The sequence below is a fragment of the Macaca mulatta genome, chromosome 15 (assembly GCF_049350105.2).
Source record: "Macaca mulatta isolate MMU2019108-1 chromosome 15, T2T-MMU8v2.0, whole genome shotgun sequence".
NCBI classification, from domain to species: Eukaryota; Metazoa; Chordata; class Mammalia; order Primates; family Cercopithecidae; genus Macaca; species Macaca mulatta.
Window position 1 is genome coordinate 96,176,096 of NC_133420.1, and position 20,573 is coordinate 96,196,668.

Sequence of the window (20,573 nt, forward strand, 5' to 3'; positions counted from 1 at the left end):
TGGATTTTTTTTTTTTTTTTGAGACAGAGTCCCACTCTGTCACCCAGGCTGGAGTGCAGTAGTGCAATCTCAGCTTGCTGTAACCACCACCTCCTGGGTTCAAGCGATTCTCCTGCCTCAGCCTCCCCAGTAGCTGGGATTACAGGCATGCACCACTATGCCCCACTAACTTTGTGTATTTTTAGTAAAGATGGGGTTTCACTGTGTTGGCTAGGCTGGTTTTGAACTCCTGACCTCAAGTGATCCACCCGCCTCAGCCTCCCAAAATTGCTGGTATTACAGGCATGAGCCACCACGCCCAACCTATGATGGATTTTTTAAAAATTTCTCCTATTTATTCAAAATGTAAGTTGGAGCATAATTATTTATATTGCTACAAAACATACAGTAAGATTATTCTAAGTGACAAACTCGCCTGAATAAGGTTGAAAGAGCCTTTGGATTATAAGATTTTTATTAACATACCATTTTCAAAAATAAATATACTTTATACGAAGAAATAGAGGCATGTATTATAATCTGTGTGGAAAATGGCAGTCCACAGAATGATCCCCATTTATTTCAGAATTACCAGTGTTCATGCCATCTCTCTCACGGGGCTGAGCTGCATATATAAAAAAGAAAAATGCTAATTATTTTTTCCTGTTAATAAATATTCATTTTGAATAAATATGAAAAAACTTTTGAAATACAGCTGCCTGAATCTCATATGTAGTCCCATAGTCATTTGCCCTAAGCCAGTAGAATATGGATTATTTTAATTTATATTTGCCTATATATTTTAGTCTGAACATATTTGAAAGTAGGTGGACAAATGATAAAATGTTTTATTCATGTGTAAAACTGCCTCAAATGAAGCTGTTATGAATGTCTTTTTTGAAAGAGTTATTTGAGATTATTTAATTTGAAGAGATACTGAATTTAAGATACACTGATTATATTTCACATTTCCTACAGTACATATTTTTAAAGAAAGATTAATATACCTACTTTGCCTATTATTGGGAATTCTCACAATTTGTTTATCAAAGATATTTTTGTATCACTAGTTTGTTATATAAGGAACAAGTATAACTTTTTATACAAGTTGCTGAAACACTTTTTAATTTTAGTGTAGGTTAAAAGAAAAGTGTTCTTACAGCAATCTCTTATATAGAACTATGTAAGGTATTATGTATAAGGTATTAATAGTTGCCTCACGCTTTTAGAGATGTCTCTTGGAATGTGCCTAAGCTACAATTGAGAAAGCAGTTAAAATATTTGCTGCTTGAGAATATTTTGATCTTTGCTGGGATGAGGGACATCTACATCCCCTTTATTTTCAGGACTTGCATTTTGCATTTTTATTGTTACTGAGGACTGTGTTAATTAATTTGTCTCCCTATCTTCATTTTCAATATTTAACTACTTGCAACATTTTATACTTTTAGAACATATTTCATATCAGTTATTCTCTGTATCATGCATAGGGCCAGCTCTATACAGGTGGCCCAAACTCGACAAATATGAAGTTATGGTTGCTGTTTTTGCCTACATTACTCTGATAGACTCTCTAGATTGTCCCCCGATTTATTTTATCTTCCATGAATTTTATAGATATTTGTGGGGCTGTTTTACCTTCGCCTCAAAGGTGATGACATCAATCATACTATACTGACTACCTTTGTCTTTTAATTCCCAAAATAATCACACAATCATGTGTTATTGGCACCAACAAATTATTCTTTAGTTTTATGCCTGCTTTTACCTGAAGACTTATTTACAAACTAATTGCAAAGGCAGGGTAAAATTAAATATCATCATTGACAGTTAATAGGGAAAGTGGTAGATTTAAACACCATAAAAAAAAAAGTCTTTGATGCATCTGGGAAATAGTTCCAGGAGATTAAATTAAGGAGAAAGAGGAGGTGAGGCCCCCGAGATTTGAAAAGTAGATAGTCTTAAGGTTGTTCTGTAAAGGAGATGTACAGAGATAGGATTGGATTCTCTTTAATGTTGAATGCTATACCCAGACAGGCAGTATCCACTGAAGGCCTGCTGACTCCATGGTTTCTGCCCCAGCCTCTGTTTACCTGGGAACACACTGGAACCCGTGGTCAGCTTCCTTAGACAAAGCTAGTTCAGCCCTAACTCCATCTGCCACACAAAAGCGACTCCACACCCTTCACTTCCACCCACTTTGATGGCCAGTGGTTACCTAGCCCTAAGAGGACTGCTGTAAATTGAATCTATGTTCTATACCCTTCCAGGTCTGAGAATAGGTAGGGTGACAGTAACTGTAGAGGCAGAAGAAAGCAGTAGGTAAAGGAATGAATGAATGAATGAATGTAACTAGAGAGGAAGGAAAGTAAGAATGAAAACTGGAAGAAAAAAGAGGTAGAAGTGAGGGTGGCATGAGTACATTATGAAAAGAATGTTATCCTGCTTAATTTTCCAAGAGTTTTTTTCCCCCCTTTATCTTCTTGCTAGCTAGTTTTTTTGTTGGTTTGTTTTTTGTTTTTCTTCCACTTCCTTTGGTAAAATTTAGTGTGGTTTCACTATGTTAACTTATGACCCCAAGGGAGAACTTGACCATATAAAATCTTGTCATGTTAGGTTGTCCTCACACAGTCCCATAAGTAATATTGTAAGGTAATACTGGTACCATTTTGTTTTTTAGGCAATATTGGACGTTGTTGTGAATCTTCAATTTAGCCTGATAGAAAAATTGTGGCAAACATTCTGGCGCTATTCTCCCTCTACTCCAACTGATGGCACTACTATTACTGAATCGAGGTCAGAATCAACATCTTTTCCAATTCATTTTCATGGCTGAGTAGATGTCACAGCTAATAAATTAGAGATATGTATACCAGTTGTGAACCTTACCTGATGACATTAAGTGAATAGATTGATGTTTTGGCCATCCTAGAAATAAACCACGAACTGCTCTCTTGAGGTTTCAGTGTGTGTATATAGCTCCCATTTGTATTGATTTGGGGGACTGTGGTAGTTATTTCATCCTCATGGAATTACTATCATATCTGCCTTTCATACCGTCAGAAAATACGAATGTGCATAGACAGCTCTGGGGGAGTGTTTTATATATCTGTCTCTCTCTCTCTATATATATATATAGCCAGCTGTATGGCACCAGTGCAATGGTGGTATAGTTCTAACCTCAGTAATATTTGGTAAACTTAAACTATTTTTAAAGTCCATTTTCTTTTTTATCCTCATTTGCCATCTATTCATTTGCTACATTTATTCACACCAGCAATCTGAGTGAAATAGAAAGTCGACTTCCGAAAGCAAAGCTGATAACTCTGTGCAAACATGAGTCTATCCTGAAATGGATGTGTAACTGTGACCATGGGATGTACCAGGCTTTGGTGGAGATTCTCATCCCCGACGTCCTTAGACCTATTCCTAGTAAGTTAAATGCAGACGAGTACGGATGCTTTTGTTCTCATACATTCCACCCAGGAAGTTTTGAGAAGTGACATTGCAATCTATAATGATTCTAATTTCATTTAGATATGCCAGATAGAAAACATGCAACACAGAGTATTGCGTGAAAGCAGCCTAGAGCAAAACAGTAGTAAAAGGGAAAAGATGATCTATTTTTCAGTCTGTCTTATGTTTTTCTTTTTTTTCTTTCTTTCTTCCTTTTCTTTTCTTTTTTTTTTTTTTTTTGATAAAAAAGCCAACCTGTAGATGTAACAACCCAAGTAAACTAATTGCAAGAACACTAGCAGGCCGGTCAACCATGTCAAAATTATTCTACCCAAGGACACAGTCCCCTTCATAAAGCCAAAAATTATGGAAACCTGTAATTGCTAGGCCAACCTCCTTCTTGGTTGCTTTTGATTTGAAGTGAATCTATCTTGATTTCCACTGAAGTTGAATTCCATTATAAAAGCATTTACTTTGTCACCTACATCATGTTAAGAACTACAAATGCAGTTTCCATTAACAGTAATGGTTAACTGGCATTTTAAGAGAAAAATCTTTGTAACTACACAAGCATTGTAATCCCACTACCAAGAAAATGGGAATTACATAGATAGGTTAGATTATCTTTTTAAGTGATGGTGCTTTTTAAACTACTTTGTAGCAAACAAAGCTATTTTCTGCAAATATCAATGATATAAATGCTACCACAGATACTGTTAGAAGCAGCTGAAACTATTTTATGCCTACATCTATATGAGTACACACTAGTGACCTTAACTTTTTAAGAATTGAGACAGTTTCTACTCTGCATTGACACTAATAAAGTAAAAGCAAGCGTAGAGCTTGTGAAATTGGCTACTGTGTACTTATACTATTCACAGATGATTTGTGTTAAATTATTCTAGAAAATACAAAAATAGGAATTTAGTAGAACAAAAGGGGAAGATATTAACATTTGTATGCTTATACTTTCTTTTTTTCTAAATAACAATAGACCAGCAGTAGAAGGTATAAGATCTTTAATATGTTCCCGACCACCTTAAAATATATGCTTAAACATATTTCCAGATAATATTAATGAACACACATAAATTTATATAGGAAGAAATAAAAAAAAAAACTTAGCTGACATTATCTCACAATTTTGTAAATTGCTAATATAGTCTACTCTATCACCAAGTTTCCTGACTAAAGGTTGATTAAAAATGGTGTTATGGAAAGTTTCACTAGTAAACTCTCTACTGATTTATGTTCCAGAATCGGATTTTCCTTGTTTTTCTCTTGCTCCCTGTGTTCTGAGTGATAATCTCTAGAGATGTTTATGAGAAGTTGCATAGAGTAGCTCGTTAGCCTCTGACATCTTACTACCAACATAAAGTTTTTCTCATGAGATAAAAGAAGGGATGTCAGCAAGTACTTTCTTTTTTGAGGCAAATCAGCAACATCAGTATTCATTAAACAGTTCTAACATCTTTTGCTTCTATAACAGCACCATAAGACTTTAACTTGTGAGTTTAACAGTTCTCTATTTTAAATCTTGTATCAATTTTAGTTTAATTCAAGCCCATAATTTTAAGTACACAACACACTGACCTTTGTCTTTTGCAAATTTTGATTTTTAAAAACAGTTTATTCTGTCAAATAGCTTGTCTCTAAATTAAGCAGACGCCCAAATAGTTTTATACTCTCTCTGAAATTATAAGATGCATTGATATACCATCCTACCAAGGAAATTTGGAAATTTAATTCCCATTCTACAATGAGGTGTAACAAAATAAAGCTTAAAATACAACTTAGATAGCTGTTTTCTGGTTGTATGCATTTTAATATTAATCTTGAGCAGGTTGAGACAAGTCAGCTTTGGAATAGAATTTAAATTCCAAACCATCCATTCATGAGCCTTTGAAAGTTGTCAGAGTCAATCTGCACAATTTTGTACATACATGAATCCCTATAGAGAGAGCAAACTTAATTTTATTTTTAAAAATTGTATTTTCCTGGCTACTAGCACTTCACTGTACCATTTTCTGTCCAGATGGGATTTCTTTTTTTAGCTAAAAAAAAGTCTGCACATCACACTAATTTAATGTCAGCTTGAAGCTACTATATTCTAAAATACATTTATCTGAAAGTGAAAAAACGTTAATTGTATGAGCACTCAATGGGTAACACTTAAATGTACAATTACAAGTATAACCAAAGGTGGCCCAGAATATCATTTAGTAGAAAAAGTGAAAATTCACAATTATTTAAAATGCAAAATATATCTTTTCTTATCTAATCACCCTTGCATTAAATTTATCTAGATAAAACAGGCCCATAATAAATATTTTTTAAGTAACATTTATAGATTTGGGGGTTATTTTTCAGATTAAATAATTATTATATATTAATTGTAGGAAAAATGGAAAATGCAGATTGCCAAAATGAACCTTGAACAAAATTTTACTGTTTCAAAAGGGATTATTAATTTTTTTTCACTCTTTTTCATTTCCATTCATGCCTGCCCTCCATGGTTTTAGCACATAATACAACAGAAAAATATTTTTCTTTCTTTTTTCCTTTTTTGGCTAATGTGGGAAGCTTTGAAGGTTTCAAAAGATTGGTTCTCAAGAAATTTCCAATTCAGTGTTTCCAGTTATGATCCTTGTGGTTAAGGATCTGCACTGCTTGAGTGTTTTTCCTAACCAAAATTTAGCCCGTTCCAGTCTCGTCTCTCCAGTTTTTAACAGTTAAACAAATCTCTTAAAAATGCATTTAGTTGTCTTTATTATTGGAATAGTAAAATTTATATTGTTTGCAAATAACTTAAGTGAAATTATTTATAAAACCTGGTTTTAACAGAAGCATAGAGAATCATGTCAGACTCATTTGACAACAGAAAGAAAAACCAAGGAATTTAAGCCCATCAGTAACATTAATATTCTTGGGGACCTTGGCCCAAAATATAACTGTGTTTCTTATAGTAGCATATTTTGATACCTACCCCATTATAGAGAACCTACAAAGATGAATTTTATGTTGTGGGAGCTTCAAGCACTTATCTATTAAATGTCTATAATTGTCCTCTATACTACTATGGAGCCTTGGGCACAGAGGAAGTAAAATACTATTAACTGAATTACTTGTTGTACAAGAAAAGTATTCTGTCTCCTACTATATAGCAATCTCAGTAAGCAGATTTTTTCTTATTAAATAGTCATAGTCATCACTGATAACTGAAGATGCTTCTAATTATTTTATGACCACCATCAAATCTTCTGTCATGGGACCTGTCCCTATTTCAGGTTTTAACAGATATGTCAAGAATACAGAATGAGCTATTTTAGGAATATCTTAAGAATATGGGTTTCCCTAACAGCAATTTTATCATACTGATCTTTTATCTCTACCTGCCAAATGAAATGGAAAATAATTACCCAAAAATTTCAATTCAGACAATTTTAATTTTTACCTTTTCAACAAGGATGAGAGAGAATTACGCCAATTCATAGATTCTAAGTAAATAGATGCATAGAGAAACAGAGAAAGCTTTGCATTATTTTTCTTTTTAATAAAAGAAATGGAAATAGATTAAGAGCTTGAAAGAACAAGACGAAGAATTTTAAAGAAAATACATAATCTTTAGCACAAAACTGTTAATGAAAGGAGTGTTTTTTCCAAGCAAGAATATTCTATAAGTATATTCACAACTGGTATATGTTGCTGTAAGCAAAAATGTTTGAATCCTTTTTTTCCCAAAAAAGTGTCACAAGTATCCGGGAACAAAATAACTTTAAAAGAAAAAGCCCAAAATATAATTCTTGGATGCTTTAAAAATTAGGAATAATGTTAAATAAAGTTTTATCAATGAGGACAATATGAGTTCTGTGCTATATCAGATATTGTGTACGAGCATTTTCTTTTATTCTAGCACAAAAATTAATATTCTTTCATACCTTTTTTATTCTGCTTTTATTCTTTAATGTTTAGGTGCCTTGACCCAAGCCATTCGAAATTTTGCAAAAAGCCTTGAAGGTTGGCTTTCCAATGCCATGAACAACATTCCACAGAGAATGATACAAACCAAGGTATACTTTATGTCCTTGCTTTTTCTTTTGTGTTTAGGAAATTATTCTGAACTGTGAACTTTACATCTATCCTATCAAACGGTATTATGTAAAATGTTAAGGTTATAATATACATCATCTTTTAAAACTGATTTTTATATTTGTATTTTATAACCATGTAATAAAGAACTTGCACAAGAGATGTTTGGCAATGTTCCTTTCAAAGAGAATAGGGAAGCATTTCAAGTGTGGTGCATTTACAAGCCCTTTCTAAACAATATATTAGGTATATATATTCTAAATTATATATATAAGAAAGATATAAACTATGTGTTTAATTTCAGATATTAAAATAATAGCCTAGAATATTCAAATAGTTTTCATTTGAAGGAATTTTCTATTACTAAAATTTCTTACTGTACCTATCATATCCTGAAAAGTTCATAGAAATTAATATTGTTTTGCTTTTTCAGGATGTTTTGGTGTTTTTCTAAACACTGGAGGATGCTTTTGTGAATCAAGTGAACAATTAACTCGTAATTAATCAATATATCTCAGGAATGTGGATTATTTAGCTAGAGATATAAATTTTAGTCTCTACTTTGTCTCCTACTAGCCATGTTACTTTCAGTTAATCTGTGAACATATCCCCATAGCAAGATTGGACTAATCCTAAATTTTATTTAAATTTTGGTACCAGAAATCACATTTGTGGCTTCTTGTCAATGACTGTATTTACTGTCAGACTCCAGCAATATACTTTGCCTTTGAATCTGGGGGCAGAGTTGGTCAATTGAAGTTATTTTAGCTGATAAACCTCTGTGGGAACATAAGTAGCCTCCAGTTCGTTCACTTGGGCTTAACGTTTGCAATAAAACTTTCTCTCTCTAAAACATATATAGAAGGCAACATTTCACTGATATGCCCATATTAGAATGTTCCTCTAGTGCTGTGCTGTCACAGTAGGGCCAGCCTCATGTGGCTATTTAAATTAGAATTTTAAATTAAGTGAAATGAAAAATTTAGCTCCTCAGTCACACTTGTTACATTTCGAGTGCTCAGTAGCCTCCTCTGGCTGCTGGCTACCCATGTTAGGCAGCATATATGTAGAGCATGTCCATCATTGCAGGTAGTTCTTCTCTTTGGCAGTGCTGTTGTAAAGTACCACATTGAGGTGTGCAAAAAAGGAGGTGGTCTTTCATTATGATCGAGGAATCCTTTCAACTTTCGGTCACATTTATAACAATGCCTCAAACAGCTAAAAGCACTTCCCTTCCCAATGTTGTCAAAGTGAATGTGGTAACAATCCAGTTGCAACATTGGCCTTCTCATTGACCTCCAGAGTTTGCTTGAATGATTCACCAGAATGATTCACCACAGTAGAGGGTGCCGTCTGTTCTTCTGGTTTCACTGATATGCAGTCTCTTTTCCTCTCCGCATTCAATTAATAGAGATAATTTACCCTGACAGAGAAAACAGCATTCCAACTTCTGTGGCTTTTGGAATCAAAATGCCCAGGTCAATTCCCATCACTAATGGAGTTTCTTTGCAACCTTGAGCAAGCTACTTATCTTCTTTAAATCATATGTGTCTAATAAGATAGTTAAGAGATTTGAATAGGATAATATATGTAAGGCACTTAATCCAGAGCCTGGCACATAGTATATACTGGATTAATTTAAACCACAAAAATGGAATAAGATTCTTTTTTGAGTATGTGTGAGCTTCTCCCCAAGTTCCAAATAGTCCTCAAACATCTCACTGTCAGGATAGAGCATCCTGTTCCCTGTGAACACCGTCTACCACTCCCAAATGATCATTCAACTACTCACACCTTATATACCCATATAAGTGATTGAGTGCAATATTATACATTCCTGTAAATTGTCCATTTTTAAAATATATTTTTAAAAGATTAAAATTATTAGATCTGTATTGTGCACATAACAAATTTCCATGAGATAATGTAGACTTTATGTAGACTTTTTGCATTATCTTTGCTATCTTTCAAAAAAACTGCTTTATTCAGGGTGTGAACAGGAAACAAATCATGCACCCAAAGGTGGGGATAATCTAAGAGAGTTTAAGAAGAGCTTATTTCCAAAGGTATGAACAAAGTTGATAAAACCAAGGAGGAATAGTAAAGCATCCCAGGGCTAGCAATAGTGAGAATCCTAACCATCCCTAGGAATGAAGGGGTGAGAGGTAAAAGCTATGGCATTAGGAATTCCACTCTTTCCCTCAGGACTGTGGTAACATTAGAAAAGGAAAGCAGGCTCCACTCTTAACAGGCAGCAAGCAGAGGTTGTAGTGAATAGGTACCATGGTAACCACTCTTTCTTCCCATCCTTCCGTCTCCTGATAGTGCCTGTCATTGGTCAAACCCAAGTGGAAGCCAGAGAACAAGGAGGGAGGTTAATGTGGTCCATTCAGATCAATCTTCAAGATGAAGAAAAATGGAAAGTAGATTTTGAGAGACAAATAGAAACTTCCTGCATAGCCGTTTTAAAGAAGCTGTAATTCTGAAAAAGGGTTATTCTGGTTGTTTGCCTCTGGTAATTTCACCTCAAAATTACTCGTTTCTATAAAATAAAGGTAGCAAGAATAAATCTGAATGGTAATGCTCTGACATGCATTTTTAAAGTCAGTTTAGAGTAGGAATGTCCAGATCTCTTTTTATTTGAAAAGCCAAACTGCACATCCCTACTTTTAAAATTTGCCTACTTTGTACTTGACTGTCCAAAGAGCAGTAAAAAAAGGAATGAAAACCAACATTTTTCCTGCTTACCGTGGATAAGAAGTTACTTGCAAGACTGATTTAATTAATGCTACACTCAGATGTCAAAGAATGTGGGAGTTTGTTTTAGTCTTGACCTCAACCTACTCAAAAGGAAAATAATACTTGGTTTAGAGATTTAAATGCTATAATTTACAAGTAAACTCTCTCACCAAATGAATTTTAAATAAGTATCAGAGGCAAGCATTTAAAATTTGGCAAGGGAAAAAAGATTTGAAGATTGCAGTGGTTTGTTTTACTGGAGAAAACAGAATCCCAACTTAATTGGATTGCTTTACAGGTTGCCGCTGTAAGTGCCTTTGCCCAGACTCTGCGAAGATACACGTCGCTCAATCACCTGGCCCAGGCAGCTCGTGCAGTGCTTCAGAACACTTCCCAAATCAACCAGATGCTTAATGACCTCAACCGTGTCGACTTTGCCAATGTCCAGGTACTCTATTTCCTTGCAAAGTATGTCTCTTAAGGCAAGGTACCCAGTTTGTTCTTCTTAATTAGGATCATCAAATTTCTTTTCAAAGTCTCATCTATATACCGGCAGCATCTATATTCACAGTGTCCTGAAAGAGAGAAGTTTGACCCAGATACAGCTATACCACTCCCATGTTTGTGGTTAAAGTAAGCTCACATTTACAGTCCTAAAAGACAACATATCACCAGTGTTTGCTGAATAGTTAGTAGAGTAATAAAGGTCACAGTCATTGAAGTAAGACAGGCAAGAAGTTAAACTCTTTCATATACTAGCTGTGGGATCTTGGGCAAGTTACTTAACTACTGTAGGCTTCATTTTCCCCACCTTATAACACCTATCTTAGATTATTGTTTATATATTTAATAATTTGTACCATGACATGCATAGATACTTCTATTTTAGTGCCCCTCCTTGAAAGAACTAAGAACAATTCTATTTCAGAGTTTACTATAGCTGCCTAGTAAATACTTATTCACTTAAAAAGAATTATAGGCAGTAAGTTCGGCTCTTGTGATAGTTCAAATGAAAAATATTGTTTAACCTTGTGATCACATTACCCACTTGTACTTTAAAGTACACTTTAAAAGCTGAGTTAGAAACAGTATTATAGAATTTCAATATCAATCACTACTTTATTTCTGGTTCTAAAGTAATGAATCTAAATGTTACCCTATAAAAACAATATCATTGTCTACCAAAAGCATAAGCAACAAAAGGAAAAATACATAAATTGTACGTAATCAACATTTAAAACTTTGGGGTTTCAAAAGAGACCATCGAGAACACGAAATGACAACCCACAGAATGTGAGAAGATTTTTGCAAATCATATATGTGATAAAGGATTTGTTTATAGAATATGTAAAGAACCATTACAACCCAGTAATAAAAGACAGCCTGATTAAATATGGACAAACATCTGAGTAGACATTTCCCCAAAGAAAACAGACAAATGGCCAAGAATCACATTAAAAGATGCTCAATCTCGTTAGCCACAAGGGAAATACAAGTCAAAACCACAGCGAGGTACCATTTCATTTACTCTAAAATGGGTCTAAGCAAAAAGACATGTAATAACATATCCTATTGGTGAGGATGTAAACAATTGGAACCTCATACACTGCTGGTCAGAATATACAATGCTGTAGCCACTTTGGGAAACAGTGTGGCAATTTATCAAAAAGATAAACATAGAGTTACCATATGACTCAGCAATTCCACTCCTTGTTGTATACCCAGGAGAAATGAAATCATGTCCACACAAAACTTATACATAGAGGTACATAGCAGCACTATTTATATCAGCCACATAAAAGCAGAAACAACCCAAATGTTTGTCAACTGATTTAATAGATAAACAAAATGTGATCTATCCATTCAATGGAATATTATTGGGCAATAAAAAGAAATGAAGTTCTGATTCATTCTGCAACATAGACGAACCTTGGAAACATTATGCTAAGTGAAAGAAGCCAGGTACAAAGGATCACATGTTCCGTGATTCCATTCATATGAAATTCCAGAATAGATAAATCTATACAGACAGAAGATAGATTGGTGGTTACTTAGGGCTGGGGGATTGAGAAGACTGGGAGGTAACAAATAAGAGTCATGGGGTTTATTTTTAGAAAAATGAAAAAGGTGTAAAATTGATTGTGGTGAGTGATGTACAACTTTGCGAATATACTAGAAGAAACCTTTGAATAGTATTCTTTAGATGAATGAACTGTATAATGTGTGAATTACATTTCAGTAAAGCTGTTAAAAAACAATACTGTTGTTTTAAAAATAAGCTAATTGTTAATTATTTTATTTTCTAGAAATTTTAATTTCTACTTCTTGCCTAGTTTTGTCATTTAAAATATACCAAAAAGTAACATTTGGGCTTGATCCATTTTAGAGTACAATAAATTAGTTGTTCATTGTGATTTTCATGGACTGGGTTCAAACATCTGAGATATATATAGAGAGAGATATCGATATCTAATATTTTATATTATTTGTATCTAATGTAAAACTATATATATGAAGTTTTAAAAAATATCTATCCATCTACAAAAACACATACACACATACAAGTACATAATCTTTACAAGAACAAACTTTCTCAGCTTTACAAAACCATTTACTTTACATATTTCAGTAGGATATATTAACTAAATATGCAAAAATATTAACAGTTTATATTGCCTTAAAATTTACTGTAATATTTATTTCAAATCTTTTTTCAGAAAAGTTTAAAAGTGTCTTAAGAAAAGTTGAAGAAGGCAGCTTCTAGTTTCAGAAAGTAATTTAAACTCAATAACAGAAAACATTTTAAAGAATTATTTCTAATAATATCTGAGAAAGTTTTTCAGTGTTCTGTTAGTATTATTATATGTATAAATACATAAATGTATTTGTGTATCTGCATTCCAATGAAGTATTTCTACAAATGAGTTCTTCCCTGGTTATAAGCATTAACTTTGAGAACATCTTTGCATATTAATGATCAGTGATATGTCTACTGTACTACTTATCCTCTACCTGCCAACTTTGAGAATACCCTTTCTTTTCCTCTATTTTTGACTATCATGTTTTTCTGGGTCCACCATGATAGTCATTACTGCTGAAACCCGTATGATTCAGCATCTGCCCTCCAAAACCTTCTTCCTTTTTTCAGAGTACCATGACACTGTAGTGAGTCCTTCATTTCCCCCTACATTTTACTTTTCACAGCTCTGTACATTTTAATGAGTAATCTCTTTCTCAAGGTAGCACTTTTCGTCTTTAACACCCTTATTTCTTTCCTTTTCTTTTCCTAGTTTTGCCAGATTTTCCCAGAGTCCCTTTCCTCCCTTTTCACCTTTATCCCCATCTCCAGTTCATTTGGAAGTTGTCCCAACTCCTGTAACATGAACCTCAATAATCTGACAATATACGAATGATGCTCTTGTAATAAGGAGACTTCTATTTAAAACAATGAAATTACATGTGTGTCAATATTATAATACACTAAGAGCTTGAAAGTGCTAAAAAGTTCCTTTCAGGATATCCATATATCACTTTTTACTGCTCTATTCTTCTCTAATTAAAATTTCTTTTCTTCATGCATTTAAGATAATTTTTCTATTGCAGTACAGTTGGTTTCCTGTTTAATTGATAGTATTACAATGGCATCATTCTCTAATTTTTTTGTGTAAATGGGTGGTTTTTGAAGTCCACATTATGGGCTAAATAGGTTTGGGTGGGCTGACTTGATAACTTAGCTATTGCATATACTTATGTTTCTGTATTTAAAAGCATTCTGATTTTGAAGCTCCTGACTACTTTTCATTTTGGATATATATTTTTTTCTAAGTTAAGAACATCTGTAAATGTCCTTAGCTTTTTCAATTATAGACTTGAAATATCTACATTCGTTTCACAGGGAAATATTTACAATGTGCTCTATTGTTAGTATATTTTCACTGAAGAGAGTAGTAAAATGAAGTATAATTAGTTTGAAAAGTCAGAATAATGTGCTGTGGTTTATTTCTCTAAGTTAGGTTTTAGATTATCATCTTTTCTTGGCAAAAACTAACTGCCAAGTAAATAGTGAGTTTGAATTTATGGTAAGATATGAAATTAAATTGCTTCATGGATACTAGTAAGTTTCTCCTTCCAGTTATCAATGTGCAAACAAACAAAAAAACCTATCCTGCTAATTTCAGCTTTATTTGTAATACTAAAATGTTGGAACAAACAAATCAAACAAATGTCTAACTATGTGGGATTGGTTATATAAATAATAGTACATTATGCAATAAAACAAATTCATTCAGTGGACAATAAATATAGGTCTAATTTGCCTACATGGAAAGATGGTTACTATATATTTCTAAGTGAAACTAATCAGAATATCTAATAGAAAATATAATATGATCCTCTTTTATTTTAAACATTTAAGTATGTATAAGCATATAATAATATAAAATGTATGTATAAATATGAGTGTTTTATATTACAAATATATATTTAAAATATAAATGTATGCATAAATAATATAGTGTATGTGTGTATTATAATATATGCATAAATATATATATTTATATATGCAGAGAAAAGTTTGAAAGGTACATACATCAGCATGACATGCCATAATTTCTTACTGTTGCCATTTTAAGTATTCTTAATGTTTTGTTCCTTTTTAGCTTGTTTGTATTTACAGTTTTTTCTATAATTATATTTTAGTATACTTAAAATATTTAAAAGTGGTATTCAGAAGGTAACATCTGAATGGATTTATGATTAATTAGTTAAGAGAAAAAAGACAGTGAATAATATCATCAGCTGAGATACAGAAGAAACAGTAGGTTTCCCTGAGAATTTAAAATAAGTTAAGTTTGGGGCATTTTGCATTTGAAGTGCCTCCAGGTTGAAATGTCCCTTGAATAGGTAAAGTCTGTAGGATCAGGAGAGATCCTGGAACTAGAAGAAGGAGATAATGGATTTATTCCGTTGAAGTTGTCAATTTGAATGAATTTGTTTTTTTGAGAGCATATAGAAAAAAAAAACTATAGACACCCTTTTGAGAAAAATACGTATATATTCACAGGGTTTTATTGGGAGCCTCATAGACACTTCTCCAAAGAAATCTGTCTTGACAAAATTATCTGGACACAACGAACCCAGCTTAAAATTTTTCATTAAATTTCATTTGTTTAATTTTATGCTTAGGGAAACTGAGGCCCACCTAAATTAATTGCTCGAGGTTAGTTTTGTTAATTCAGACCCTAAAGCCTATGTCTTCTCATTCCCCGTCAAATATTACATTACCAAATAATTATGTTTTGCCTTGAATGAATAGGTTTTTTTAAATCTTAAAATACAACATAGCACTGGAGACATCACAATACTTATGGCAACCACTGAAAAGTAGCTTTAAAATTTGCTATTTTCATTGCTGTTACCAAACATTTCCCAACCAGAACCAGAAGGAAAATTGCAATAATCACATTTTTTGGCAGGAAGCATGTCTACATTTTCTCAAAAGATTTTTTGTTGTTGTTGTTATTGTTGTTTTCAGTTCTCTGAATTAATTTGCATTCATAGCCTTGCCTTGATAGCCCTTGAGATTTCTGTTCCCAATCCATAGAACTCATAACAGCATATGCTTCTACCTAGTACCATTCAGTGTTTGTTTCTGTTTTAATCTTGAGGGGACCACTTTTGGCCGATTGTATCTGTTTATCTGTCTGATTTACCCTAAATCTTCTCAAATGAATTGGTTTTAAAGTTTTATCTGATGGGGAACAAAAAGAGAACTTCTGAAAGCAGTGTGAAAGCTGAATAGAATGAAAGACCCTGCCTACTGTAGGTTCAGACTTCTGTTTTTTGAAGTAATCATGTATTTTAGTCTTTTACACAGACTAGTTAATGTAGAAAAACCAAATCATACTTACATGTGACATCACTTTTTTATGTACCAGAGTGAGCAACAAGAAATATTCATCCCTTAAAACTGATAAAGATTGTGTTACCCTAACAATTGACAGTAGTTTTTTATTTTCTGGATTCATTTAACTGTGTGAAGCTCTGTTCTTGCATCTGGTGTGTGTGCTGATGTTCAATGAAAGGATGCTGAGTTGAACTTTTCCTTTGCTTTCTGTGTTACTGTCTCAGGAGCAGGCTTCCTGGGTGTGCCAGTGTGATGACAACATGGTTCAGAGACTAGAAACAGATTTCAAGATGACTCTTCAGCAGCAGAGCACCCTGGAGCAGTGGGCTGCGTGGCTTGACAATGTGATGATGCAAGCACTGAAACCCTATGAAGGAAGACCCAGTTTTCCTAAAGCCGCCAGGCAATTTCTGCTAAAATGGTCTTTCTACAGGTATCATCTAGGTTTTTCCTAGACTTGCTTCTTCATATTCTGCAAATATGTGTGTGTATGTGTGTGTATATGCTTCTGTGACAAAAGAAAAGAAAGGAGTAAAGACTTCAGTTTGTGGAAACTCCCTGTTACAACTACCTTCAACCCAAGTCAGTGATTACAACATCATGGAAATGTACCAGGAAACTTAGAGAAATAAACTTTCTGCTAGGAAAAGAAATCTCTTGCTCAAAGCCCTAGATGTCCTCAGATGTGAACATCTGAGATTCCAGTCTAGATAATGTATTCAGCAATAATCAGAAAAGGGCTACTGTACTCCCTCTTGCAACATACATTATTTAGACTTCTTTCTTGAGGCCTAACACTAGTCTCCTTTAGTTCTCTGTTTAGTGATGTTCAGAATGTGGTCCCTATACCAGTAGCATCACTATCAATTGGAAACATGTTAGAAATGCAAATTCCTAGCACTTCCTCCAAATCTACCTGTATCAGAACCTGTAGAGATAAGGCCCAGCAATTTATGTCTTAAAAAGTACTTCAGTTGATTCTGATGCATACCCAGAACTATCTACCTTCTTACTTCTATCAGTTATAACTGTTTTCAAACCTGGCTGCACATCAGAATTAATGTAAAACAAAGAAACAAATCCTAAGTGCCTTCCAAGACCTACTAAATCAAAATCTTGGTGGGTAAGAGACAGTGATTAGTGGCTGAGCATGGTGATTCATGCCTGTAATCCCAGCACTTTGGGAGGCCGAGGTGGTTGGATCACGAGCTGAGGAGATGGAGACCATCCTGACTAACACAGTGAAACCCCATCTCCACTAAAAATACAAAAAATTAGCTGGGCATGGGGGCAGGAGCCTATAGTCCCAGCTACTTGGGAGACTGAGTCAGGAGAATGGCGTGAACCCAGGAGGCAGAGCTTGCAGTGAGCCGAGATCGTGCCACTGCACTCCAGCCTAGGCGACAGAGTGAAACTCCGTCCCAAAAAAAAAAAAGATAGTGATTAGGAATGAGGATAATCAGGATTTTTTTTCACAAAGCTCTCCTGGTGATTCTAATGATTGCCAGTAATCTAGTAGACAGTAACATAGCTTATTAATAATATAAATCAGTTTTTGACTAAAATAGTATAGATAGAAATGTGTACTTTTGTAGACATAGAAGCACCCAGAAGAAAAGGGCTTTCTGATTACATGACATATATCAAATGATGGGATGAGCTGTTGACCATAACTCTGCCACAAAAATTAAAAACAGCATTTATGAGGTGGTTCCAAGATGGCCGAATAGGAACAGCTCCAGCCTCCAGATCCCAGCGTGAGCGACACAGAAGACGGATGATTTCTGCACTTCCAACTGAGGTACCGGGTTCACCTCACTGGGGCATGTCGGACAGTGGGTGCAGAACAGTGGGTGCAGCCCAGTGAGTGAGAGCCGAAGCAGGATGAGGCATCGCCTCACCCGGGAAGCGCGAGGGGTCAGAGAATTCCCTTTCCTAGCCAAGGGAAACCGTGACACACAACACCTGGAAAATTGGGTCACTCCCACCCTAATACTGCACTTTACCAAGGGTCTTAGCAAATGGCACACCAGGAGATTATATCCCGCGCCTGGCTCAGAGGGTCCCACGCCCATGGAGCCTCCCTCATTGCTAGCACAGCAGTCTGAGATCGAACTACAAGGCATCAGGGAGGCTGGGGGAGGGGCACCCACTGTTGCTGAATCTTAAGTAGGTAGACAAAGCAGCCAGGAAGCTCAAACTGGGTGGAGCCCACAGCAGCTCAAGGAGGCCTGCCTGCCTCTGTAGACTCCACCTCTGGGGACAGGGCATAGCCAAACAAAAGGCAGCAGAAACCTCTGCAGATGTAAATGTCCCTGTCTGACAGCTTTGAAGAGAGTAGTGATTCTCCCAGCACAGAGTTTGAGGTCTGAGAACTGACAGACTACCTGCTCAAGTGAGTTCCTGATCCCCAAGTATCCCCTAACTGGGAGACATCCCCCACTAGGGGCAGACTGACACCTCACACCTCACACGGCCAAGTACACCTCTGAGACGAAGCTTCCAGAGGAACGATCAGGCAGCAACATTTGCTGTTTAGCAGTATTCACTCTTCTGCAGCCTCCGCTGCTGATACGCAGGCAAACAGGGTCTGCAGTGGACCTCGAGCAAACTCCAACTGACCTACAGCTGAGGGTCCTTACTGTTAGAAGGAAAACTAACAAACAGAAAGGATATCCACACCAAAACCCCATCTGTATGTCACCATCATCAAAGACCAAAGGTAGATAAAACCACAAAGATGGGGAAAAAGCAGCACAGAAAAGCTGAAAATTCTAAAAATCAGAGCACCTCTCCCCCTCCAAAGGAACGCAGCTCCTCGCCAGCAATGGAACAAAGCTGGATGGAGAATGACTTTGACAAATTGAGAGAAGAAGGCTTCAGACAAACAAACTTCTCTGAGCTAAAGGAGGAAGTACAAATCCAGCACAAAGAAGCTAAAAACCTTGAAAAAAGATTTGATGAATGGCTAACTAGAATAACCAATGTAGAGAAGTCCTTAAACAACCTGATAGAGATGAAAACCATGACACAAGAACTACGTGACAAATGCACAAGCTTCAGTAACTGACTCAACTGGATGAAAGGGTATCAGTGATTGAAGATCAAATGCATGAAATGAAGTGAGAAGCGAAGTTTAGAGGAAAAAAGAGTAAAAAGAAATGAACAAAGCCTCCAAGAAATATGGGACTATGTGAAAAGACCAAATCTATGTCTGATTGGTGTACCTGAAAGTGACGGGGAGAATGGAACCAAGTTGGAAAACACTCTGTGGGATATTATCCAGGAGAACTTCCCCAACCTAGCAAGGCAGGCCAATGTTCAAATTCAGGAAATACAGAGAACTCCACAAAGATGCTCCTCGAGAAGAGCAACTCCAAGACACATAATTGTCAGATTCACCAAAGTTGAAATGAAGGAAGAAATGTTAAGGGCAGCCAGAGAGAAGGGCCAGGTTACCCACAAAGGGAAGCCCATCAGACTAACAGCGGATCTCTTGGCAGAAGCTCTACAAGCCAGAAGAGAGTGGGGGCCAGTATTCAACATTCTTAAAGAAAAGGATTTTCAACCCAGAATTTCATATCCATCCAAACAAAGTTTCATAAGTGAAGAAGAAATAAAATCCTCTACAGACAAGCAAATGCTGAGAGATTTGTCACCACCAGGCCTGCCCGACAAGAGCTCCTGAAGGAAGCACTAAACTTGGAAAGGAACAGCCAGTACCAGCCACTGCAAAAACATGCCAAAATGTAAAGACCATCGATGCTAGGAAGAAACTGCATCAACTAACGAGCAAAATAACCAGCTAATATCATAATGACAGGATCAAGTTCACACATAACAATATTAACCTTAAATGTAAATGTGCTAAATGCTCCAATTAAAAAAAACAGACTGGCAAATTGGATAAAGAGTCAAGACCCATCAGTTTGCTATATTCAGGAGACCTATCTCACGTGCAGAGGCACATGTAGGCTCAAAATAAAGAGATGGAAGATCTACCAAGCAAATGGAAAACAAAAACAAAGTGAGGGGTTGCAATCTTAGTCTCTGATAAAACAGACTGTAAACCAACAAAGATCAAAAGAGACAAGGCCATTACATAATGGTAAAGGGATCAATTCAACAAGAAGAGCTAACTACCCTAAATATATATGCACCCAATACAGGAGCACCCAGATTCATAAAGCAAGTCCTTAGAGACTTACAAAGAGACTTAGACTCCCACACAATAATAATGGGAGACTTTAACACCCCACTGTCAACATTAGACAGATCAACAAAACAGAAAGTTAACTAGGATTATCTAGGAATTGAACTCAACTCTGCACCAAGTGGACCTAACAGACATCTACAGAATTCTCCACCCCAAATCAACAGAATGTACATTTTTCTCAGCACCACA

The 20,573-nt window shown here is 35.4% G+C and overlaps 1 protein-coding gene across 2 annotated transcripts in view; it reads left to right on the top strand.

The window, feature by feature from the left end:
* The window catches only part of RFX3 (regulatory factor X3), a 310,728-nt gene that overhangs the window by 250,348 nt on the left and 39,807 nt on the right, over positions 1–20,573 (top strand). For both annotated transcript variants that reach the window (XM_028835189.2, XM_077966127.1), the window contains 5 exons: positions 2,660–2,775; positions 3,257–3,411; positions 7,408–7,505; positions 10,562–10,711; positions 16,393–16,601. In XM_028835189.2, coding sequence (XP_028691022.1) covers positions 2,660–2,775; positions 3,257–3,411; positions 7,408–7,505; positions 10,562–10,711; positions 16,393–16,601 — 728 coding nt within the window. The remainder of the gene's footprint in view (positions 1–2,659; positions 2,776–3,256; positions 3,412–7,407; positions 7,506–10,561; positions 10,712–16,392; positions 16,602–20,573) is intronic.